The sequence below is a fragment of the Amaranthus tricolor genome, chromosome 5 (genome assembly GCF_026212465.1).
Source record: "Amaranthus tricolor cultivar Red isolate AtriRed21 chromosome 5, ASM2621246v1, whole genome shotgun sequence".
In the NCBI taxonomy this organism is placed as follows: domain Eukaryota; kingdom Viridiplantae; phylum Streptophyta; class Magnoliopsida; order Caryophyllales; family Amaranthaceae; genus Amaranthus; species Amaranthus tricolor.
In genome coordinates, this window is record NC_080051.1 from 27,230,785 (window position 1) to 27,256,291 (window position 25,507).

The 25,507-nt window shown below is 33.0% G+C and overlaps 3 protein-coding genes across 9 annotated transcripts; 1 reads left to right on the forward strand and 2 right to left on the reverse strand.

The window, feature by feature from the left end:
* Positions 1 to 868: 868 nt before the first annotated feature.
* Positions 869 to 9,427, forward strand: LOC130814026 (uncharacterized). 4 transcript variants are annotated; one of them, XM_057680000.1, is made up of 9 exons: positions 869 to 1,114; positions 1,463 to 1,527; positions 2,020 to 2,146; positions 2,602 to 3,341; positions 5,628 to 5,801; positions 5,929 to 6,045; positions 7,192 to 7,371; positions 7,997 to 8,043; positions 8,903 to 9,427. In XM_057680000.1, exons 2-9 carry the CDS (start codon positions 1,480 to 1,482, stop codon positions 9,273 to 9,275), a joined length of 1,806 nt encoding a protein of 601 aa, XP_057535983.1. In that variant the 5' UTR covers positions 869 to 1,114; positions 1,463 to 1,479; the 3' UTR covers positions 9,276 to 9,427. The 4 variants fall into 4 exon arrangements, with proteins under 4 accessions (XP_057535983.1, XP_057535981.1, XP_057535982.1 ...); XM_057679999.1 differs by having other exon boundaries at positions 912 to 1,228; XM_057680001.1 differs by having other exon boundaries at positions 924 to 997.
* A 472-nt stretch (positions 9,428 to 9,899) lies between these two features.
* LOC130814027 (trihelix transcription factor ASIL2-like) lies at positions 9,900 to 14,210 on the reverse strand. Of its 3 annotated transcripts, none has more exons than XM_057680004.1 (2): positions 12,645 to 14,210; positions 9,900 to 10,593 (listed from the first exon to the last, which is right to left on the reverse strand). In XM_057680004.1, exon 1 carries the CDS (start codon positions 13,918 to 13,920, stop codon positions 12,790 to 12,792), a length of 1,131 nt encoding a protein of 376 aa, XP_057535987.1. In that variant the 5' UTR covers positions 13,921 to 14,210; the 3' UTR covers positions 9,900 to 10,593; positions 12,645 to 12,789. The 3 variants fall into 3 exon arrangements, with proteins under 3 accessions (XP_057535987.1, XP_057535988.1, XP_057535985.1); XM_057680005.1 differs by lacking the exon at positions 9,900 to 10,593 and adding an exon at positions 10,919 to 11,060; XM_057680002.1 differs by lacking the exon at positions 9,900 to 10,593 and adding an exon at positions 10,929 to 11,060 and having other exon boundaries at positions 11,513 to 14,210.
* A 1,606-nt stretch (positions 14,211 to 15,816) lies between these two features.
* LOC130814028 ((S)-ureidoglycine aminohydrolase) lies at positions 15,817 to 24,463 on the reverse strand. 2 transcript variants are annotated; one of them, XM_057680007.1, is made up of 13 exons: positions 24,280 to 24,463; positions 24,058 to 24,186; positions 23,300 to 23,387; positions 23,142 to 23,218; positions 22,923 to 22,962; positions 22,641 to 22,707; positions 21,151 to 21,236; positions 19,656 to 19,737; positions 19,070 to 19,126; positions 18,116 to 18,154; positions 17,706 to 17,776; positions 16,538 to 16,591; positions 15,817 to 16,438 (listed from the first exon to the last, which is right to left on the reverse strand). In XM_057680007.1, exons 1-13 carry the CDS (start codon positions 24,332 to 24,334, stop codon positions 16,366 to 16,368), a joined length of 918 nt encoding a protein of 305 aa, XP_057535990.1. In that variant the 5' UTR covers positions 24,335 to 24,463; the 3' UTR covers positions 15,817 to 16,365. The 2 variants fall into 2 exon arrangements, with proteins under 2 accessions (XP_057535990.1, XP_057535989.1); XM_057680006.1 differs by having other exon boundaries at positions 24,333 to 24,458.
* Positions 24,464 to 25,507: the final 1,044 nt, after the last annotated feature.

The following is a 25,507-nucleotide window of genomic DNA, read 5'->3' on the forward strand; positions in this document are numbered from 1 at the left end:
TGCATAATATAATATGCACTAAAGCATGTATTGCAAACTCAACTTTGGCGATGGACTATTTTCGCATTGCGCAATCTATTAATTTAGTGAGTTTAATATCTTAGGATAAAAATTTGGTATTTTAATTATAAAGTTGACGTTTTAATTAATTTAAATGGACTCTTTAATAAAATTTGAGAATATTTCAAATAAAATCGTTTAATGAAGATCTCTGTTTAAATATTATTAAACCTTAAAAAATTAAAATAAACGTTCAATCGATATTCTAATAATTTGTATTAATTAAACTATTTAACTTATATATAAATTATATATCATGGTAAGAGTCAGATCGTCTCATTTAATCCTATTTATTTTTCTTAAAACCAAATCCATACTCATAGACTCATAGTGATACTACTACTAAGAAAATTTGAATAAAATAAGATTATTTAACAACTTAATTTCAAAAATAAGCTTTGTGAAAACTTAATTCCTAAAATAAGCATCCGTACATTCAAATCTAGCTTTGGAGTAACAGCGACTTAAAAAGTCATAAGTCGCTGTTACTAACAGCTAATTAGGGAGTTGACCAGTCGCTGTTACTAACAGCTACTTAGGGAGTTGACCAGTCGCTATTAGTAACAACGACTTTAAGAATAACTGATCAACTCATTAATCTCGTAGGTTGGAACGAGGAAGTAACTGAGAACTGAAAAATTAAAATTCATTAAGTCGCTGTACTTACTCCAAGGTTAAGTTTGAATATACGGACATTTATTTTGAGAATTAAATTTTCACAAATCTTATTTTTGAAATTAAATTGTTAAAACATCAAATTTTATTCGAATTTTTGTACTACTAACTACTAAGTCTCAACAAATTAAACCGAGACCCTAAAATTATGGTGGAAAACTGGAAACTAGGATATTAGAAAAAACCTATATAAATCCAATCCAATTTACAACCCAACTAAATCTCTAAATCTCTAAACCTAACAAAAAAGCAAAATCGGCAGGTATAAATAAGGAGTACTTCTACAAGTAGTTAATCAAGGAAACTTCCTCAATCTTTACCTTTCTGGAATTATGGCGGACAAATTTTATTGATTGATGAAATCATCCATCTTGTTCTTGTGTGAAACTTTCTATTCATCTTACCCTTTTGATTCCTTTGCCTTTTTGCATATTCTCTTCGTATGATCAATTATTTCTTTTGGGTGCAGAATTTTAATCGTTTTTCCTTCTGGGTGGAATTCTTCTCAGTTTTTTTAATCTGGGTTTATCTTGATTTCGTTGTTTACCATAATTTTGTACTTGATTCAACGTTAATATTATAATATAGCAGTTCATCTATCAAGTCTCTTGATTTTTAAGGCTTTTCGATCACAACAATCTTAATTTTTTGTTTGTGAATTATACAATTATATTGTTTTATTTTGATTCTGCAGCTAATAATACTATTATGATGCACAATTATGCAGGTCAAGTAATTTGGATAATGGGTTTCAATTCAGTATACCAGACTTTGAAGGAGCTTTTTCCCCAGGTTTTTATTTTATATTTTATTCAACTTAATATCCTTTTACATTTTAATCTATTGTTTAGAATTTTTCTTAGACCATCCCCAGTGATGATGTAAAAACCACAAAAATTATTATCTTATGCTTTATACACTCATGATCAATAAAAATATTTTTAAAAGAGAGATAAAGTGATTTTTTTGGTTATGATAATATGCAAAATGGGTGTCTATTTATAGGAGGAGAAAAAAAAATCATGAATTTTGGTTATTTTGTTTCATATTATTTTTTAATTTAAATAAATTGGAATGGAGCTTGTAATTTTGAGGCACTTTTCTTTATGGGTTTTGATTATCAGATGGGCAATTTACCCATGAGGGGTTTGGTCTTTATTGCTTTAAGAGCCTATGAATTCATAGAAGGATAGAAATTATTGTGAAAATGTTGTTTGGATTTTGTTCGATGCTTCTTTTTGAGTTATATGTAGTGTTCATGGAACTTTTTCTATGTATTTGAAGGTGGATGCTCGTTTGTTGAAAGCTGTAGCTATAGAACATGCAAAGGATCCTAATGCGGCTGTGGAAACAATTCTTACTGAGATTTTCCCTTTTATGTGTGAGAAGTCTTCTGTGGCTACACCCATTGGTAAGAGTCTGAATTACATACATGAAAGGAATTGAAAGCTTGAAATGTGTTGTTGTATTTCCTTGATAAGTGACGTTCGTTTTCAAGAACATATCCCTTTTATGTGTGAGAAGCCTTATGTGGCTCCGCAACTGGTAAAAGTCTGAATTACAAACATGAAAGGAACCAAAAGCTTGAAATGCGTTGTTGTATTTATTTGACTAGTGACATTTGTTTTCAAGGACATATGTTGTAGATATTGGATTTCTTTTCATTGTGGGTGCTAATATCAATATTTGTTCAGTATAACATTGTGATTTGTGAGTTGTAATCTTCTCCTTGGCTTGGTATGAGTAATATGTTTGTGGTACTGAAATTTGTCTAAAATCTTTTCTTTTTGGGGACTTAGCTCTTGGTTGTGTAGCTATCTGGTATTATAGCACAGTGGTTTGATTTTAACATAGTGCTTCATGCAGTTTGCAATGTTGGGAATGTGGCGGAAACACATTCGAAAAGCTCTTCAATCGTCGAATTACTTTCAGGGAACAATGCTGATGATTCTCATTTGTTGAGTGATGCCCATAATATGGATGATGATTCTTTAGCTACATCCTTTTATGATGCAAATGACACAGATGATCTGCAGAATGGAAACAGCAAAAATGAAGACTTAACATATAAAGAAGTGATTCTAGGCGCTACTAAGGCCAAAGAGTTGAACATGTCTGGAAGCTCTACTAGTGTAGATAATAAGGATGATTTTGTTCAGGACTGTGTTACTCATGTTCATGTAGTTTCCAATGGGACGGCTGATGTCTCATCAACGATAAACACTGAATATCGTGAAGTTGAAGCTAAATTTGACGGTGTCAGCAATTTGATTGATGTCATAAATGAACTTTTAAGTGATGATCATCAGAGGCAACATCATTTGGACTGCAATACGTTAGATTTTATGGCTTCCACAAACCAAACTCCTATATCTGTCACACAACCAGAAGTTGAGAATAGAATGCCTTCTGAATTCAATAATGAACAAATGAGTTGCCATGATGCATACTCCTTACAGGACTTCCCTGTCACTGATCTTGGTGTTGTTGAGGTTGAGCCTGAGACTCAGACTGAGACTGCGTTGAGCACTATTGTGACCCAATCTGGCCTAATATGCAGAATAAGCCTTGTTGAGGAAATTATTGAAGATGCAAAAACGTACAAGGTACTTGCATCCTTTTGTTTATCCTTTCTAATGTTTGGAATTTATTTACAATTAAACAACATTGGCCCTAGAGTTTACAAAAGTACGGCTGACAATTTTTAGAATTTTTTTTAAAAAATATAAATGATCATCTAAAACAAGAAAAAGGTTTTGCTTATAATTACACACAATTGTTGCTTGAAGATGTTATGAAATTAATTATATCGCAAGTAGTCTTACATATTGATACTACATAAATTACAAAGAAATCTCTTACATGTATTTCACCTTCAATTTCTTCACATTGATGTAGTTTCTTAAAAAGAAAAAGGGTCATTTGCTATTTGAAATGCCAAGTGTGGATTCCTTGCTGAATCAATTGTTTTGTATTTCTAATACATATTTTGAAAGATCAAGACATGTTTGATAATCTGCATACTTACCATGATATATTTGATTAAAATATCGACCAATTTTTAGTCTACATTGAACTTGTTTAAGTCATGCAACTATGTCTTGCCGTTGATGATTGAATGGAGCTTTATTAATTTTCAGAATATTATTTCTTGATGAGTCACTTTATTTTTGTTTTTAGATAAGGAAATTGAATCACTTTATTGTTAGCTTTTGAGAAATTCTGCCTGTTTCGAATGTATGAAAATTTTGAGTAATTAAGAGGAAGGAAAAATAGGTATTGAAGTGCCATAATATTGCCACTTTTAGTAATTATGTCTCACTAAAAATTGCTTTGCTTTAGTTTCAAGTTTAATATACTGGAATAGTTGTTTGAATTCTAGCATTCTTGGTAATTTACTGGGTTAGAGTCACTCTTTAAATTATTGTAAAGGTTACTAGAGTGTAATTTACTGCTGTATGAACAGACATGTGCTAAAAAGATTAATGAGAAAGTAACACCATTTTATCTAACAATTACTGTACTCTTTTCAAATCTTTGTTATAGTTTTTTAACTGTTAAGCTGGTATACTCCATGAAACTACTGCTGTAACGCAGTTATGCTTGAAACTTTTTCACAGGGGTATCGTCCTGAATTAGACATGGACATGGACATGGCAGTAAATAAATATACAAATATTTTATATTTATTTTACTATATAGTTTATCAAAATAATTATCTAAATGTAAATTTTATAATAAATAGATAAACAATGAATTACTCTCAATCTAGCATCAAGAGAGGATTCTAAGCTCTTCAATGCCTTATGTGTGGTTCATCAATTGTCACCTTTAAATATAATTGGGGACACATATGATCAAGTGAGGGTCAATATATAGACCTATGGAAGAGCAAGAATAGATTTTCTTTTACAATTGCAATGCAGCTTCAAGAGATGATTCTAAGCCCTCTTCTTATTTGCAACATTATCGGAAGAATTTACAAAATCAGTTCAAGATGAAGTACCATGGTTTATGCTATTTGCAGATGTTGTTTTATTTGATGAAACGTGCCAAAGGCAATGCCAATGCTGGTGTTTTAAGTGCTTTGGTTCAATTTTCCAGAGAAGTGGAGAGATTGACCAAGTTGTGAATTACAGGATAGATACAGCTCTATTATTATGAATCTACTGTACTGGGAAAATTCAAGTGAAATTTTATGGGACGATTATCACTTTCACGTCTTTATTATATTAATGGGAGTAGTTGAGATACATAAGTTGACATAGATATGGGGGTATACACTAAGAGATGTGATTGAAATGAAGATATTCAACTAAAGTTGGGTGTGGTAATATTGCAAATAAAATACATGAGGATCGACTTTGTTGGCTCAGCCTTCAGACATGTATGACAACTGAGAGTTGGACAATCAATGACTACATGGCTTTGATGGAAGGGGTAAAAAGGATATTTGAAGTAGTTTTTTGTAAGGCCACATAGCACCAGATAGAAATAGAACAAAAAAGTTGAATTGTTACAATCTCTCACGCTGATTTGCTTGGTTCATGTATCCGATCTCATATCTTGTGTTCAAGACTTTAGTCTTTAGCATAGTTAAATAAAGATTCATTTTCGATTGACAAGGAAGAACTGCTTTTTGAGTTAATAACATACTGCCTAATTAAAATCTTATGTCCCCACCCTAAACATGGAACGTAAAAGTTTCTAAAATTCACCATTGATAGAGCCCTTTGCTCACATTTCTATTATAATGTGCCTTCAACTGTTCTTGTGTTGTTTTGACATGTACTATTCATCAGTATCCGTCATCCTTTCTTCAGATGGATATGTTCGATTACTGTAGTCCCTCAATAAGGTATTTGATTTGAATTGGTTTCTATATTTTGCAGGACACGCTGTTAACAGAAACAGAATCAGTGCTCAGGTTGATTGAGGATGTAGAAGACCGTGAAAAAGAGGCAGAACAAGCTAGAGCTGCTGCAGCCAGGGGAGGCTTCGACATCCTTGAAAAGGTTGAAGAAATGAAGAAAATGCTTGAACATGCAAAGGAAGCAAATGAAATGGTATACATCTGTTCTTAAGATTGTACTATAATCATTATCGACACAATTCTTATATTGTTTTTTTTTCTTTCATGATGTTATTTTTAAAGTTTATTTCTTTGATCTCCTTTTCATTGAAAATATTTAGCATGCTGGTGAGGTGTATGGGGAAAAGTCCATTTTGGCTACAGAAGTTAGGGAGCTACAAACTCGTCTGCTTGGATTGGCAGATGAAAAAGATAAATCACTTTCTACTTTAGAAGAGGTATGATATATTTTTTTATCGTTAAGCGTTTAAAAGCAATGATTTATGTTACGGGACACATTTGTTGGATCTTGACCCACAATTGGCAGTTGATTATTTGTAGAACCAAAACGCTTTAAACTTCAACGAGTTCTCATAATTGCTTGTATCTTGCTTACTTATCTTGAAGTCATTGCTATCTGTTAGAAGTTTGTTTTTGTACCAGAAGATGCGGTAGCATTCCAGGCGATGTGAAAATTCTTACTTCACTAACTGATTTATTTAATGGGATTTATTTCTGAAACGTGGTGTTATGTCAGATTTGACATAATTCACTTGGTGGATTTCCCTGTATGGATATGCAAGAACCTAACTTCCTTTAAGGGCTAACTTTAAATCATGCATGTACCTCTTGATAAGATTTGGTGATGCTATGAATCTGGTTTTGCTCAGATGATCAGATGATGATTTATGATTCGTTGAGTTTAAGGAATTATTTTATATTGAACTGTAGCGTGTATTTTATCTGGTGAATGTTGCAACATATTGTGATAATTATAAAATAAATTCTGTTTTGGTGATTTGTCAAATAAGAAATTATCATTTTTGTGGGATGGCTTTTATTTTTCAAGGTCAAATTTTATGTTAATGGATGTTAAAGAAATATGGATTTATTGTATGAATCATTGAGTGTTTCTAATTCTGCTTAATGATGACCATGTAATTGAAATAGAATTTGACCTGAAGTTCTGTCCACAGATTTTTATGTTTAGTTTGGTATTACATCCCATTATGTTTGTGATATTAATATCTTGGTTAAGAAACATGCATATTCGCATTATTTTATTCGTTTTAAAACTGTAATGAAATCATAACTTATGTATTAATGTATTATACAGTTAAATAAGCAAATAATATCTGCTACATGTTCAAATTGACCCTCTTTTAATGCTTATGTTTGATGATTATAACAACATTCCATCATGCCAATGCCATTAAGTGGCTCCGATCCAGGTGGATATGGGGATAAGATGTGCATAACCTTACCCTTGTTAGTTGAAACAAAGAGGTCGTATCCGATTGACCCTTGCTGATTGAAATTTCTTAATTTAAATAAGTTTGTTAGCACTCTTTGATTCTCTAGGATATCATAATTCCTTTTCACAGATGCGGAAAACCCTTGAAGAACGATTGGCTGCATCTGAGGAAGAGAAAAAAGCTGCTGAAAAAGAGTTGCTTATGAAGGAGGAAATTGCTAGAGGTGCTCTTGTTGAGCAAGAACTTATTATGGAGAAAGTTGTTCATCAGTCAAAAATGTTGCAACAAGAAGCAGAGGAGAATGCTAAGGTAATTGTTTGATTCAGATCTGTTTTATAGCTACAACACATCTGTAATGGATTAACTAAGTACTTATTCAATTTGTAACAAGATAGCTATTTGTATATATAGTGTAATATTTAGCTATTTGCAAATGGTTGAAGACTTGGTGAGTAGCATGTTCTTCGATCCGACTTGTTAGTATTTAGTCATTTAGATTAGTCTCTCTGTTTTTTTATGTTTGTTACTTTTTATTACAGATATTTTCAAAATGTTTGGCCGCTTCAAAATACTTTCTATTTTTGTAAATATTATGGACAATTTTATCTTTATGAAGTTGGGTAAATAATCTTGTCCTCATGGGATTTTATTTTTTCTGCATTTATGATTGTATAGTAAATGTAATCATTGCATTTTTGTATAGAAATACTATCATGATCGCTTAACATTTTTTTCCATTATATTAATATTTTACTTTAAAGATTCAGTTTCTATCAAAATTTGTGTTTATGCAATAGAGGAAAAACCTAAAAGAATAGATGAAAGATTTAGTTTTATTTTCATACACTGTCATAACTACAATGGTTCCCTTCTCGTTTTATTTTGTTTCTTCTTATTTAAAGATAACTCAGTATGTCTTTCCTCTTTAATTCAGCTGAGAGACTTCCTAGTGGAGAAAGGCCGTCTGGTGGATGAACTGCAGTAAGTTTTCTGTGCCCATATTTTGCAAATTTTTGGAACTTTGCAAATTTGCTCTTAATTATAATTTTATGTTGAACCGAGCTTCCTATCATATTGTGCTTCTTTCATTAAAAAAATCATATTGTGCTTCTTTGCTCTGTGGTTATAAATTGTAATTATCTTGGCTCACTTGCATTTTCCGACATATTTTAATGGTGGTAAATTCGAAAAATACTTATTGTATGCTAGGATTTATTTGGTTATTATATAATGGATTTTAGTAGGTTGAAGAGGAGGTTCTTCTGTTTTTGCTTGTAATGGGAATTGGAATCCTCAGCCTTTTGAAAATTAAATGGGGAGTAGGGCAACCACACCCCTCCCTTATGGTGGATTATATCACTTCTTGTTTTTAACGAATGAAATGTGAGACCGGTTATGTACCTTAAACTGATTTGATACTCCTCTGTCCTCATGATATTGCCATAACGGACGACTGCACAAGTGTTAAGTGGTAGGAACATTAGATATGTGTGGATAGGAATGAGAAAATGAGAGAATGTGTGTATAAGAATTAGTGAAAGTGATTGGGACATTATCCAAAATAGAAATATTGCAGAGTAAAAAAACAGACCAAAATAGAAAGGTTGGCAAATTCATGTAGATCGAGGGAGTAGTATTTTTAGACCTAGTTTGGTAAATATCTTTTCGCCTTATATAGGTCAAACATCCGAAGAAAAACACAATTTTTTTCATACAAGTCGTGCTAGCGTTTGTTTCCTCCTTTTGGTATTAGACAGTAAAGAAAATCACTTGGTCCTAGGCTGCTAGGTATAATAATACTTGCAAAACCAACTTATTTCCAAACTCACTTATGTTGCAGGGGAGAAATCGGTGTTATTTGCCAGGATGTGAAGTCCCTGAAGGAAAAGTTTGACAATCGTGTATCTTTTAGTAAGTCTCGTTCCATTGAGCAGACAAGCTTTCGAATGGCATCTTCGATTTCTTCAGGAAAGAGCATAACTTCAGATTCTACGTCTGGGGCTTTGACATCGTCGACTTCTTCAGTGAACATAGTTTCAGAGACTGCTACTGGGTATATTATGGCATTATCCGAGACACCCGGAAGGATGAGCCCAGCACTATCAGTTGAGTGTCAAACACCCAAAAGCAATGTGGAAGACGTTGTTATTCAACCGGGGACTACACATGGCAAGGTGCTTTCAGACGAGGATTGGGTACTTTTTGATGCGTAGATAATAAGATAATTTCCTTTGGCTGGACCAGTTTTTGCATTTTTTCTTTGGAGGATTGAATAAAAATTGAGAAAATTAAAGTTTTGTATATAAGAAAACTGCAAGGAATGGTAATTTAAATGAATTCATAGATTATTATATATTTGGCTCAAGAATTCTACTTTGCCTCGGTTCAAGATAAAATCATAAGTTGTCTAGGTAATTGTAAGCTATAGGTAATTGTTTTTGTTGGATCTTTCTCTAATTAAAATTATTAAGTTTGTTTTTATTGTTCGATAAAAATAACCGTTATGGCAAGTGTAACAATACATTTTGTTGATAAACATTTTGATCAAGAAAATATCAAAACATTAAGAATGCTATAAGTTGTAGCGTTCAAAATTGTTACTTTACCAAACATTGTTACTTTTTCTAAAGTTAAATCATTGCTACATTAAATATGTTCTAAACTTTTTAAAACACATTTTAAAGTGTAGTTAGTGTATGTTTTCGAACCCACTTTATGAGCTGATGCTTTGGTCATTCATTTCTCTTGTAATTTTGTTCTGATCAAATGTTAAATTTTCACTTTTGACATATTTACATTAAATGTCTTATTTTCTTTCTTATTTGGTAGCCTTTTACCCTTATTTATACTTGGTTTTGGGTAATGGAATCTAAATATCTACATAGTTGCTATTAAACCATCACTTTTTTAGACTAGGAGGGAACATTATTTAAGTAACTGCACAAGATTTTGAGTCGCATCTTGTGATCCCCATGTAAGGTCCTAAATTTGATTCTCATCTCACTCTTGATTTCGCCTTCCTTTAGACTACTCTGTAATCTTATTAAAAAATAATATTCAAATAAGATTATGTACTTTGAAACTGAATTTTAGTATTTGGATGTGAACTTCTAAGTTCTCAGTCAGAATTACAGATATGTACTAGACAAAATTAGTCAAGGGAGGTTCTTGGGATAGACAAAGTTTCTGTAATCAAGTGCATCAATGCATGCACTGGCATAACCATTTCATTGAACAACCTGCAAACTCAGTAATGGTAAACCTTTTCCAGATTGTACAACCCGCGAGTCTGCTAACATCATTAGATACAAAACTAACTTTTAACAGCTATGATTACAGTATAATATACAGCTCCTTTAGTAGAAACGGATCAAAACGACCCTGCTTAGCCTATTTCTTTGTGGAATATACTACCGAAAAACAGGAACTCAGTATCGAACACATATCCTGGCAGAACAGGTTCAGGCATCATTTGCTGCAAAAGTTTTGTTCATGCTTCTTCACAACTTCGGCGGGCCTGTTTTGCTCTCCCTAAGCATACAGTAGAAGAAAAACAATTATTCAGTAAATAAGTCGAGAATACCAACACATTATCTTAAGATGAAGATCTTCTACCCAACAGGCAAGAGAAATGTTAATCAAAACCCAACAGGCAAGCAAGAGCACAACAAATTAACAACAAACCCGACCAAAGCCTCTAGTACTCCTAAAACTTACAAAGAAAACTAAACATGAGGTGTGCACTAAGCCAAGAAAACTAGTCAAGATGTATCCCCTAAGCTTCACATGCACATCAGAAGTTTATTTCCAGGAAGCACTGATGGCGCATAGGACAAACTTACCAGTCAAGCTTGGAGTTCACATCTAGGGAAAACGTCGATTCTATGGGTGTCATTGTGTGATGCATCCGATACAGGAGAAAGCAATTTTGACATACAAGAGGCTCATGGAAGGAAAAGCCCAAGCCATTGAGAATTCTGTTGAAGGGAATTAAGAAGCTGTGCACAAAAGGGAATCAAATCAGTTATAAAATTTTTGGTAGTGGGGACTAGTTAGTATATGCATTGTATTTTGCCTTTTAGTGAGCATCTAGAAATATTCTAGAATGACCTAGCCTTGGTTGTTAGGCTCTAGTAAAGCTATATAAATAATGATGGTCAATACATTGTAAAGGCAGCTTATGAATGAATTTACTATTCTGGAGTAGCTAAACTCGAAATTAGCACATTTTCTCTCTTTTACTGTCTTTCTTCTTTACTATCTTTTTTAGCCTCTTTCTTCTCCCTACCCTTTACCTTAGCTTGAATTCCTAACAAAATTCTGGTCCATAACACATTGCCTCTACAACTGTCTGTAGAAAGGTAACAAGTCAAAACAGTAAAGTTCAATTTTATAGGAAAAGATGAAGTATGAAACCAAAGAAGAAACATTCCCTCAGATTCCAAGATACCTTTTCCGTCAAATCCAGTGCTCCACTGATTATTGTTGTCTCATCGCGTGTCAATTCTCCACCCTTACCTTTCTAAACAAAAGATCAAAGTGGAGGAATAGATGCACAAGTTGATTAAAATATCAGTGTTTGGCAGGTGAGTATTGATGATATTGTCTTTAAGCTGATCTAGTAAAAATGATTAATTTTCCTCGTACAGAAAAATATAATTGATACCTCCATACTATGTATAGAGACCAGGGCAATACCGGGACAAAGGAGTATTGTGTTTCATCATCTATAATCTACACGAAGTATCTCTGTCCCAAAACTAGTTGCATTTCCAGAACAAACATTAGAAAACACATTCTACAAATCACCAAACAGAATAAGAATCTCCTTTTTGATTATTTAACTTTCTATCAAATCTTTTACTTGATTTTACAAGGTCTGCTATAAAGGTCGATCACAACTCTGGTTTGCCTGAGGTCATGGATTCAGCTGGTTCACAAAGTTGGTTACTACATGGTCTTGCTTTTGCACATAGCAACAATGAAAACAAAAAAAGAAACAACTCTTGAACAGAGCAATGAAACTGTATTCTAAGAAAAGTTGCTCATATTGCAGCAATGCATATGCCAAAACAAATCAATGTGAATACAAAGCATCAATCCTTAATCAACACAATGAAATTTCATCAACATACAGACCAAAAAGTTCAGTTAATCTCAGAGAAAATTGAAATCAAATGCATAAGTTAGTAACATATTCTTTCATCAAAGTGGTATAAATTCCCAAGAAATTACAATGAGATTAACTTATGCAAAACTAAAGACTTCAACTTTATGTGAACTGTGAAGCCACTCAATAGTTCCTCCTCTAAATTAAACATTCTACATTATTTACTAGTTCTAGTTTAAAAAATGCCACAATCTTGTTAACTAGCACCAAACCAAAACCATGAGATGAAGTTTGAACTAAACAATACTCATTAGATTCCAACAAAAATTGGTCTCCAACAAGCATTTTTACTCAATTCAATCATCAATCTATATACTACTATCAACTAGACTAGAATATTCTTAAAGAGCACTTGAAAATATAGAACTTCTCAATTTTTTTTATACCGGGGTAAGGTTAAAGAATCCCTTACATGAACGGTGAGGAGGGGAATTAATTCTTCTTGTAGGCGTGAGAATCAAACCCTGTCACAAGGAACCACCATGTCAACCCGTGAATATCACTTCTCACTTTATTTTCACTTAATTGATCTTAAATTCTTAATATTGATCTTAAGTTCATTGTTCTTGCATAAGTTTAACCTTCTTATGCTTCTTCAACCCTTGAATGAATGCATTAATAATATTATGTTGAGATTCAAGCATCATCTCATTCCTTTTCATCTCCATTTCCATCCTCTTCCTCTCAATATCTTGCATCATTTCTATCTTCATTGTCTCCATTCTCACCAATCCTTCAGCCAAGAACTTTATCGACGCCGCCATCTCCTCTACCACTGCATCCTCCCCTCTCTCGCGTAGTCCTACACCCTTCTTAGTGCAACACCCGTTTAAAAACATCATTTTCGATGATGATGAATCCTCTCCATATCCAAATCTCTCCCCACCACCACCACCATCGTCAAATTTCCTCTTCATAAACCCAGAAACAGTATTTCTTCCAATTTTGTTATAATCATTATCATATCCTTGATCACCATCATCAATGTACCTATCATTATGATTCGGATTCTTCAATTTAAACTTCATTGAACCACTTCCACTCCCACTCCCACTCCCACTCCCACTCCCAACCCGTTTACCCATACCCATCAAAATCTCATCAAAATACTTCCCTAAATCATTCTTTTCCTTTTTCTCCTCCTTCGCAAAACCTCCATTCTGAATCATACTCAACTCATTTCTATCTTTCAATAAATTAACATCATTAGAATTATTACTATTAATACTAATAGGTATGACCCCAGATACAGATCCAGACCTGGAAACCGGCCCAATTTCCATAGCATCCATAAGATCAAAAAACACCCAAGAAGAAGGAGGAAAAAACCTGTTATTATAACTAATATGAGGAGGAAGAGAGGCGATCCGCTGCTTTTCAGCCCGATACCGTTTTCGGAGCTTCTCCATTTTATGACGACACTGAGCAGAAGATTTGGGCGTATCTTGATTAGGACAACGACGATTCACCTCATCAGCAACAGCTTCCCAATCAGCAGTACGAAGATTACAGCGGCGAAGAGAATACCATTTGTCTTGATAAACATTAATTAACGCTAGCGTTTCATCTTGAGTCCAACATGGAGCCGGAAACTTGCGGCTTGTGGGTGGACTAGGATTTGGGTTAGGGATAGGGTTAGGGTTGTCGGTTGCCGGATACGGGTTGTCGGAGGGAGAAGGGGAAGCCATAATGGTAAAAAGGAGGAGAGAGAAAGAAAGAAGATGATGGGTTTGAAAAGAAAATAAGGAGAGAGAGAGAAGGATGATTGGCCATACTCATGGGGTTAGTGGGTAGTGGGTGGGGGAGATGATAACGTGCGCAGTAGGTGATCATGGGAGGTTATTAAGCGTAGGATAAGTGGAGGGTGGGTGGAGGATAAGAAATGAAAGTAGTTGTATTGAATAACCTGCCACCGTTATTTGGGTTTGGCCTACCAGTCTACCCACCTTTACCTGACATTCTCTTCTCTCACTTCTCTCTTTCATGTCTCTTTTTTTTTTTTTTTTAATGAGACGGTCGTATAATAAGACTATTTCTATTGAGCTGACTCATATTTATTTAGAGTGTTAAAATAATTACTTATAATTTTAAAGTAATTGGTTAGAGTAATAGGCTAGTTATATAGACTGGTTTCATAATAAAAATGTCTCATTCAAGCGAGCAGTTTTTTTTCACCACATTTTTCTTTTATTGAGAATTGAGGGAAGTGTTGAATTTGAATATGCATTCACCCAAAGTGTCTTTCATCTAAGATAAGATTTAGAGGTCGAAAATATATAATCCTATTCTTATTAGTTTTAACACTAATAAAAATATTATTTTCGATTAACATTTGATAGTAAATATTATGTGTTATTTTACATAACTGCCAAAAAGAAACACATAATTTAATTAGTCGTTTTAATAAATTTGTTTTTCTCTAACAAAATAAGGGACTTATGAGCATTTTTTTTAAAAGAAAGGAGACTTATGTGCTGAACGTGAATGATTAAATGACAATTTAGTTATCATATTTTGAGAAAATAAACTAATGGATAAAATATTAATCTAATAGATATATTTGGATATAGGTAAGTTGAGAGAAAGAAAAAGAAGCTACGACAATCAAACAAATGACCTTTCTTGGAAAAAATAATTCATAAAATAAATCATTTTTAAATACCTTAAATTTAATATTAGGGTGAACAAAATAGCTTATTTTTAAAATAATAAAATAAATTTAATATAATATAATAAACATTACGTGTTCTTAAACTCAACTTTATATATATATATATATATATATATATATATATATATATATATATATATATATATATATATATATATATATATATATATATTTGTGACAATGTTAGTAGGTTTTCCAATTATGTATTCAATTTATAGAACACATTAATAAATGTATTAATATGCAAAGCCACCATCAAGACATGGTATTCATGAAAACAAGGAAAAAAAGTATTAAATCATAGAGAAGAGAGGAGAGGACCATATCCTCAAAAACTCTTCGGCTAGTGTAAGCGATTGTCGCTAACAATGATTATATTTATCCTTTTCTTAGGATCTTTTATGTGCAGAGAAACTCTTTGACTGCATCCTTCTTTATGAGTATGACTTATCGTCTTCCTTTCTTTTCCAGACGTTGCTCATAATTTTTATGTTTGATATCCCGAATTTAGCTTTAAAAAGAAAATGATAGAATACTCGTATCAATAACTCATATCAACGCATTTTCTTTTCATGGGAGTTAAACGTGCTTGATGGAAAGTAATTTTAGGATAGGTGACTTCCTGGAAAATTTTTTCCCGGACACGCATGGATGAGGCCAAAGTGTGTTGAAAAGATCTGTGTTGATTTGTGAAGCCAGTCTACAGTCTCCATAAGTAGTCACCAGCGGTCCGTTGGGTCGGGGTGTTACACTATGAGCGGGAGACACCGATATGATGATGATGAAATTCCTCGATAATAAAACATAGTCTCATAAAACCAAGCAATCAGCATAAAGTTAACCTTCAAAGCAAAGACAAATATAAATATGATCTAAAGGGAAAAGGGTGTATGTCTCCCTCAATGCAGAAACAGATCATGATAACATTATCATCCTGGATTACCAACATAAGTAACGAAATCTAACACTCAATATACAACTTCATAAACAGGCCAACACTAAAACTAGACAAGAAAACATCTTCCCTGAAATCTTCCATCTTCAGATCATCAACTGAATAAGCTGAAGGAAGCCCTTCTCTGACCGTCCCCATTGAGCTTTAAAGCCGCATTTATTTATTTGGCGAAACAGCTTATTATGTATAGACAACAGTGGACTCCCGAGCATTAGTGCATTACCAACATAACAAGGGCGCTATGAAAAATTCATCATGCCCTAAGGGGGATGAAGCACAGATGATCACCAGTAGCATATCATCATTATTATACCCAGTGCATTCCATTCATAGAAAAACTATGATCATTAGTAGCATCTGATTCTAAAATTAGTTGGGAAAATTGTCTTTCACAGAGCAATATCAAGGAGTTTTTGAGTACAGAGACTTGACCATGAGCTCAACGAGTTTTCACATCAAGGAAAAAAAATACATCACCGTGCCTTCTCCTCGCATATCTCTCGTACATCAGTAAACAGGATTCCTGTTTACATCTTTATACAACAAATAACGAGTCCTGGATTTCCCAAGGGCAGCATACCTGAAACAGAAGAAAAAATATCAGTTTCTAGCACTGATCAACATTAAAGAGTTTAAAGTTTTTGAGTGAAGATTTGTTATATTAAGACAACAAGCTCACCATTGAGGTACAAATGGTGCCATCCATATAGCATCGCCTGCTTGAACAGGATACCTGTTACATGATAAGCAAAAAACAAGTTGCTTACATATTCAAGGAGGAAGATATTGAGACATGAACAGGAGCAAAGCTAAGAGGGTTGCTGGAAAGGGCCGGAAACACAATTCTTTGTTATTCTGGCTTTTGCCCATCTTACTAATATATGATATATAGTCTTAAAGAGTGAATAAATGTCACATAAACAACTACAACTCAATGGTTAGAGTTGTACATTTGAAACCTGAAGTTGAGGGATTGAATCCTAGTTTATACTTGGAACTTCTTTCAAAAAATAAACAAATGTCACATAAATCAACATCCATGGCCTGTTAACAACCCCCTCCCTGACCTCTCCACCACAACCAACCCCTTCACTCACCTTTACCCACTGTCAAACACCCCTCCTCTACCCTCTTCGCCGATGCCACCCTCCCCTCCACTGACTTGCGAGCCCCACCATTCCCCATCACTTCAAGACCCTCCACCTCTCCGGCGACCTTTCCCAGTCACAGACGACAACCTCTATAACATCTGAATTTTAGATATTATATCTGAATTGGGAATTAAAAATTATCAATTAAAGAGTATGGTCTGTTTAGGTTTAAAGCATAAACAAATTGAGTTTAAGTAGTTTTGGGCTACAATAAAGGAAATAAATTGGGCTTAAGGATGACAATGATATTATAATTAATCTCTCTCTCCTTTTATTTTTCTAAGTTAGTGAACGCCCTAATTTCAACTTGAAGGCTTTATTTATCTCCTGTTATTTAGTTTAATACAAGAAAAGACTATTCATCTTCCCCTCATTTCACCCTCATGTGAATCAAAGCCTAAAATCAAAAACCAGTGACACAAACAAGTCACCATTGTTTAATACTGACCAACATCACCGCATGATTATTAAAAAATTCAAGCATCACCGCATATAAACTTCCATAAGACCCTTCAGAACATAAATCTTGAATAACAATGATTCTCAATAAAAATCCCAACACACTTTATTTTATCATCCATCTGCGTGCCCATTGCCCAGCTTAACAAGAAATAAAAGTTTAATGGAGTAAGAAAGAAGCCCAAGAAACAAAATAAACTTGTACAACTACATTTGCAGAAGAGCATATAAGCTTACCAATTATCACCAAGTCTGTAAATTCCTTGACCCTCGAGAAGTAATAATCCATGTTGGTTGTAATGAACCTCCTGTAAAAAGAGGGGAAAATCCAAGGTTCAAAACAGTTGTCAAGCACCATTCTAACAAGTAAAAGCAACAAAATACATAAATAAAAAATAAAAACAATGTCTTTAAATAAGAAAACACCGTGTCCCCAACAAGAAATGTTAAAGACAACTCGTCTTAGGAAAAAAAAACCCTTTGCTTATGCTGGTCCACGAACGTGATTCCAACCAAGTCCTCTATCACAACCTCCAAAGTGAGCAAAAAAAAAAGAGGAGAAATTTCCATTTTAATAAAAAGTTTCCTATGAATATGACAATAAATTATCTACAAAATAGCAAAATAAAGGAAAAGCAACATGTTACCTTCACATTAAGAAATTCACCAGGCTGAAAATCCATGATCTGGACACAATGAAAAGAATTGAATATGTTAAACAAGGAAGTGTTGAAGCTAACAATGAGGTATAATATATCAATACTTGAACATATGTTAAGATAAATCCATCTTTACTAGTCTAATGTTTCAATCATGATTTATTGATGAAAAAAAAGAAAAAATTATTCCTTTTAGCATCTCATTTCTAATCCTAATGACATTTAGATAGATTGATTCGCCATTTCAGTCCTTCTCATAAAGAGAATCTCCTTATAGCGTGGATTTTAACAAAACACATCTGTAATGGATTTTGTATTTTTAATTCTCTAAATGCCAATGCTACATAATCTACAAAACCATGCAGGTGACATCCTTGTTCAAAAACTACAAGGTTCGGAATGATATATCTTAAGTTATGGACAAAAAATAACACCACAACAATATACTATTACCCCTAATGTCATGTGGCTCCCATCAAGGTAGGGTTTGGGATGTGCGATGTACGTTGGTGTAATGTTGTATAACAAAGAGGTTGTATCCAATTGATCAGAGATTTAAACATCATCTTTAACTTCACACAAAATAGAAGTGCAAATGATTCATTAAGCAATGGTTGCAAAGTAAACACCGACAAGATACCTCTTCCGCACTACAAGATTTTTGCAGCCATCCCAACCATTAACATATATTATTTTAAGCGTTTATTTTAGGTGACTTACTTTTGACACTAAAACAATGGTAGTTGGTTAACAAAAATAGAGAGAAGGGGAAATGAAGGAAAAATGCAAAAGAGGGAGGTCAAGAGTGATGTGTTTCCCTTCTAAATCATATTGGAAAGTACTTGTTTATAAGAAAGTGAGGAAAATGGATGTTTAAAGTATATTATAAGTGGACACTAAAAGGAACACATATTTGAACTACTAATATACATTAAGTCTTACATGGATATTGAAATCGTAGGCCATTGTTGTTGGAAGAAGCTTCCTTAGCTGGAAAATCTGATGACAAGATAAAATGGAAGGAATATTATACTGCATTAGCAGTGTCTTTCTCTAGTGATCATATGCGATTTTCAACCTGATACATTAAATATGATCAAAATCTAAAATCTCCCCTGCAGTAAGGAAATCCTTTCCATGCTCAATTCATAAATTGAGTCTTTTTAGAAAATAGAGTAAAGTGAATTTTTAAAAGGTATTTTTCTTTCAATCAAGAAAAAGTAACTTTCAACAGCACTAGCATTCTTGTGAAAGAAAGTAGAAATTAACTGATTGCCATGAATTTCTAAAACTAAATAATTTATGGTAATGGACGAGAAAGTATTTATCATGCGCAATCATCAATAAGTAAATACGTTTATGACACCAAAGATAGAAATTCATAGATTTAAATTTTTAAGAATGCTTGCATCATAACACAAATGTTGCCAATAATACAAATGCAATAAAATATGCATTCAAATAAAGGCTCAACAAAATTTTCAAAAACAAAAGATGAGGAAGAAAAACCAACAAAAGTATAGCGTACCTCGCCAGGAGTTTCTAGAAGCTCTTGCCTATCTGTTGAGCCAATTTTCAGCTGGGGAACATGATCACCCAGATAAGAATACCTGCAAAGACAAGAAATTAGCCACTTCCAAATAAAATATGATGGTTTAGATACGATAAGGGCGTCAGGCTACTATATTATACTCACTTGACGAGAAGGGGAAAAAGGAAGAAATAAAAGACTAATACAGAATAATCTTGGGTAATTCTATATTTATGAAACACTAATATTATGTTTAAGATTATTGACATTAAGTTATAAATATTTATTAATTTATGTTAAGAAATAATTTTTCTTAGAAATCATTTGCTATGTTTAAGTATTTTATTTGCATTTTAATCATTTTTAACAGTAAAAAAAACAAACGAATCAGATTTTCTATTAAAATAATCACCAGTTGAGATTTTATGATTGTGGTGATGTAAAATTACCCTATACTTCCTCTATCCTAGATTAATTATAACATCAAAAAACACAAAGTTATAAATGATAAGTTATGTGAATATTAATTGTAATATAAATAAAAAAGATAGAGAAGTTTTTTGATTTTCTTTTTGTAGATATAGTATTATTGTGGGCCAAAGTGGGAGAAAGAGTGCCTGAATAAGGTGCAGTCTGAGGTAGGTTTATGGAGAGAAGTAAAAAACAATAAAAATTGGGAATACTCATGACGAAACATAAATGTTGAAACTAATTTGGATATAAAGTAGCATCACTAAGAACAATATTATTTCCACTATTTTATTTACATGTGATATTCTTGCTGGCACGTAGTAATGATACAAATATTAATATAGTTACAATATAAAATATGAACATTAACAATAATAATATAAATTGTAGTATGAGTACTATAGATTGTTATAAAATATGAACATTAAAGCAACCAAGTTCCAGCTAATACCAATAAATTGAAATACTCTTGTCTCAAAACAAAATCACACTATAGAGCTAATAAAAAGCAAAATTCAACGATTCCAGAAAAAGTAGGAGAAAAGAGAACAAAGTTTGCCTAATTCACTGATTCCATGCAAATTGCAAAAATAGAAAATGAGAGAATTTTATAGAATTTGGGCTAGTTTTGGGTCATTTAGACCCTTACAAATTAAAACTGATTGAAAGTGATTTTTTCTAATTGGAAGTGAATTTTACTGATTTAAACTGATTTTCATTTATTGATTACAATTGTCATTTACTAATTAAAACTGATATTTACTAATTGAAACTGATATGTACTTATTAAAACTAATTTTTAATGATTGTAACTTGGTGTGATTTATGAATGGAAAATTCACAAAAACTAAAAATTATGAAAACTCTCACAAAATTTCAGTCTAAATCAATAGAGAGATCTCACCTCCTCAAAAAAAAATGTATTTTCAATGCAAAACTCATTATCCAATGATAACACATGGAAATGAATAATCACACAAAACAAAAGCAGTATTGTTGTAAAACCAAAAGAAAGATAAACCTTTGTTCAAAAACAACAAGTGTAGCAGAAACGGCACTCTCAATCGAATGTTGAAAGTTTGGAGGCATATAAGCATATGAATCCACCTACATAAGAAATTAAAACTTCGGATTAGATAAATTACTATCAATGAGATGAGAATCAAGTAAAAGTCAAGAAACAAATGCAATAATGGACATTCCCGAGTGCTATATATACAATATAAAACTGGAAAAGAACAGTGTAATGCTTTACGTTCATATAGAAACACCCTGAGAAACATAACACATTGAGTAATGTCTAAGGTACGCAAAGTGCACAATTATCCAGAAAGTACTCTTGATTCATACCTCTATTCTAAAAAGTTGTGATGGGTAAGTAAAAGTAACAAAGAACAAAGTAAATGGTAGCTTATAACCTGTTTTGCTTTTCCTAAACCTTAAAATTGTTTGCTAATGCACTGATTGTGAGGAAAACAAAAGTAGCTTTTTGCCATAATCCTTAGAAAAAAATTCCAAAAATATGCAGTATTTTGAGGATAGTTAGGTGGTTAATCAACCTCTTAGGGTCTGCTTTCTTAGATTGTATAACACATCCACTAGACATAACGTTTCTGTTGACACATTTATAAGTGAGATGACCAAGGTCAGATTTCTTGGTTTTTTTCTTTAATAGAATAGACCCTCTTCAAAGAGATTGTTTATCTTCTTTCACTCCACCTCAAACCCAGATCAGAGGATTTTTAACACTTTTTTTTTAATCTTGCACCTCATTTTTATCCTATTTTATCTTCGCACCTTAACAATCCACTTCCCTTAAGCTAAAATGATGTAGAAAGCTAAGGTACCCTATTAGCATTTACTAGGCTTGTGGCCTTGGGCAAGCTCAAAGCTTAGAAAAACCTGTTTTGAGATATCAAAGTCCAAATATAGGTGTCAAATGCTCAAAGAGTATTTTTGAAGTTCCATCCATCTACACTCCATAAAAAGGCTAGATTTTTAAGGTTGATTACTCAGATCAAGTGTTAAATAATTTTTCTTCACAAATTGAAACTCTTTCCGCCAGAACCAAGATAAAAACCCATTAATTGGCATGCTGCTAAGAAAAAAGAGAAATAGAGACTAGAAAGGCAAGAACTTTGATGAGGAATGCTCTCAAGTCTCAAAAAATATCAGAATTAATTTCATGAGGAATGGGTGGAAATCAGTACTAAACAATTCAGCCCAGCAACCAGCATGAAATTTAAGGATGTCAAAGTCTAGAAATTACAAAAGTAAGAAGTATAAACTAGTTCAACAAATCACAAAGTCAACTCAAATTGGTTCGTGAGCTTTGAGACTATCTTGCCCAATATAAGAGTAGCCTATCTCTCAAAAGATCCCAACCATAAGTCTATCCCAAGGACGAGACTTTTTTGACTTTGCAATAAGTATGTGTTTGAATAGATAACCAAACTGCTAGAAATTCTCAAAGTACCATGCCCGAAAAAAAAAAAAGAAAAAGATATATACCATTAAGTTGTGCATGATGTCTGATCCATTTGTCAAAGAAATAGCTCCATCAACAACAAATACAAACCTATCACCACAAACAGAGTAATGTTGGTGATTATCGTTGCAAAGAATTATTATAAACATAAGGAATAGACCAATACGGAAGAGGAGGTACAAAAATAACCAAATTAAATGGGTAATAAAAGACATACTATCTACACCATCAGCTTAGTGTTATGAAATTTCAACTCGGAAGCGTGAACGGAGAAGTATATAATACATCAGGTTAAGCGTTGTTACCTTTCAACATTAGCAGGAGGGAGAGCAGATCTTGAGTTATCTGCACACAATGAGATGATGAGTAATCACTCAAAAAAAATCAAGTGTCTCTACCGGAACGGCCTATACACAAGATTGTAATAAGTATCCAAATGCAGGAAGCTGCTCTCACCATATGAAATAGCTCAACACACTATATAACGACATACATACAATATAAGTTAAGGGCTTTTACACTACCTTGCATCTTTGCAATGTACATGACGAAATGTGAGCCCATTGCTGGAGTAATCAAATATGCTCCCAATGCATTCTTCCTTTAGCAAGATCAAATAAATAAAATTAATATTATTCAAACATTACGCAGGAAGTAATAAAAATAAGGCAAACAAATCGACCATTCTGGTAAAGGGCTCAGCACATGACTTTCAGGGGTAATCAGTGCATGGTCTCTTTTGTATACACTTCGAGTAAACCCAGGCAAATCTGAATGAAAGATATATAAAGAACATCGATAAGATAGGGATTGAACTAGACACATATGTATCTATTTACATATAAAATTATAAAGCAAACTATGAAGTCAAACATTTTCATTATATTATATATAAATATCAATGATTAAACTTGTTCTATCTGACTCATTGAAACTGAAGTATTAAACTGAAATTATAAGAAATTAATTTAACTCATTGAGAAGTGAAAATGCGCGGGTAAAGTGAAGAAAAAACTTATTAGAAGTATAACTAAATTAAAATTAGAAGAACTAACCCGAATCACCGTCTTTAATTGGTTCACCTATTTCAGATTAAAATTGATTTTATCTCAATAAATTTGATTAGCAGTCATTAAAAAAGCTAAGGTTGCTTTTGTCAATCTTCATTCTTCACTAACATGGACCGTTAACCACTAAGACGAACAATTAAGAATTTTATCCTTCATCTCCAAATCACCGTCTCCATCTCCACAAACCAAATAAGGAGTACAGTAAATTTAATCAAGAAAAAATCACACCCCACAAAAAATAAATGCACAACAAAAACGTAAAACTAAAACAACATATAACAGTGAAAACTTAAAAAATCAAACAAAACCTAAACCCTAAACCACAAACCCTAATCAAAATAACGCAACAAATTATCATAAAATAAGTAACCTTCAAGATGAACAGGTGCTAGAGTAGGATTAGTGACTTTCCAGTACAAAGCGGCCGAATTTTCTCCATCGGAAACAGATGTCGGCGCAGAACAAAACCCTTCTTTGGAAACCACGACTTCGTAAAAACCTGCGCAAATAATTTGCAAAAATGATTCAGTTTCAATCAAAACACTGGAATAAAAGAAGAAATAAATATTAGCGGTGAATAAATGAAACTAACTTAAAGTTACAGAGAGGAAAATGAAGAATTTCGTTAATGGCGAAAGACGGTACATATTGCCGGTGATTTTTCGAAGGAAAATGGTAATGGCGATTTGGGCGTTTCCGGTACAGTGGAGGGAAGGAGTAGAACAACTATTTTGCAATAACAGCAAAACATTTATAGAAGATTACGTCATTTTGAGATAGTAGTGAGGAGAAATGAGGTATTTTTAAGAAAATGTTGATATTTAATATTTAATAATAAATAAAAATAGTATATTTTATGTATAAAATTAAAAGAGACTTATAATGTACTAGTATAATGTAACACCCTTGAATTTCCAACCCCTTAAACGAAACCAAAAATCGTGAAAGACGGGATAAAATTCGGGTGTTACATAAAAATAAAAGAAAAAGAATTTAATAAACATTAAAGATTAATTTTTAAGAGGTGAGTGAAAATTTCGGCAACATCTCTACTGATATTGAGGATATAATGTAGATCGATAAATGGAGTAATTCAACTAAACTAATCGAATGTATCAAAGCCCTCCAAAAGATGTCACGATGGGATGAATCATCGTCGGCTCATCAATTCACTAATTCCAATACGGATCATGGTTCCAGTGTTAACGCATCGGTTTAAAGGATTCAAAAGAACTATTCTTACGATCATACATCCAGAAAACTATGCAGCGGACTATAACTTTACAAGGAATCACATGGTTCCAAAAAAAAATGATTATACAACCCAAAACTTAACAATTGATATAAGAGCTACAACGTCAAGCTAATCGTATAGTAATTGCTATAATCGCACTATAGTAATTGCTATAATCGCACTCCACTCTTTCCCCAATGCTAAGCAAAAGAAGCTTCTATACCTGTTATATCAAGCTATGATCCCCCTGCTGCTCAACGTAATGACCATAGTCAAATGTGTCATAGCAGGAACATCATAGAAAGTCATAAACAAACAACAACAAACAATTTACGTTAGTAATCAATGAAATTATAACAATTAGAGTCATTGAACAAAACGATAGACAACGATAAAACATAGCAATAACGAATCTACTCATCTGTCTGAACACCTCTATTTACTCATGATTTATCTTTCAAACTACTAATCCCTCGAAGTATATTCAAAGGTAGTGGATTTTTTCTCTATTCATGACATAGTGACACGGCCAAGGGCGTTATCGGCCACCCGGCGCCCAATGACAAAAGTATGCTCATACCCCCTT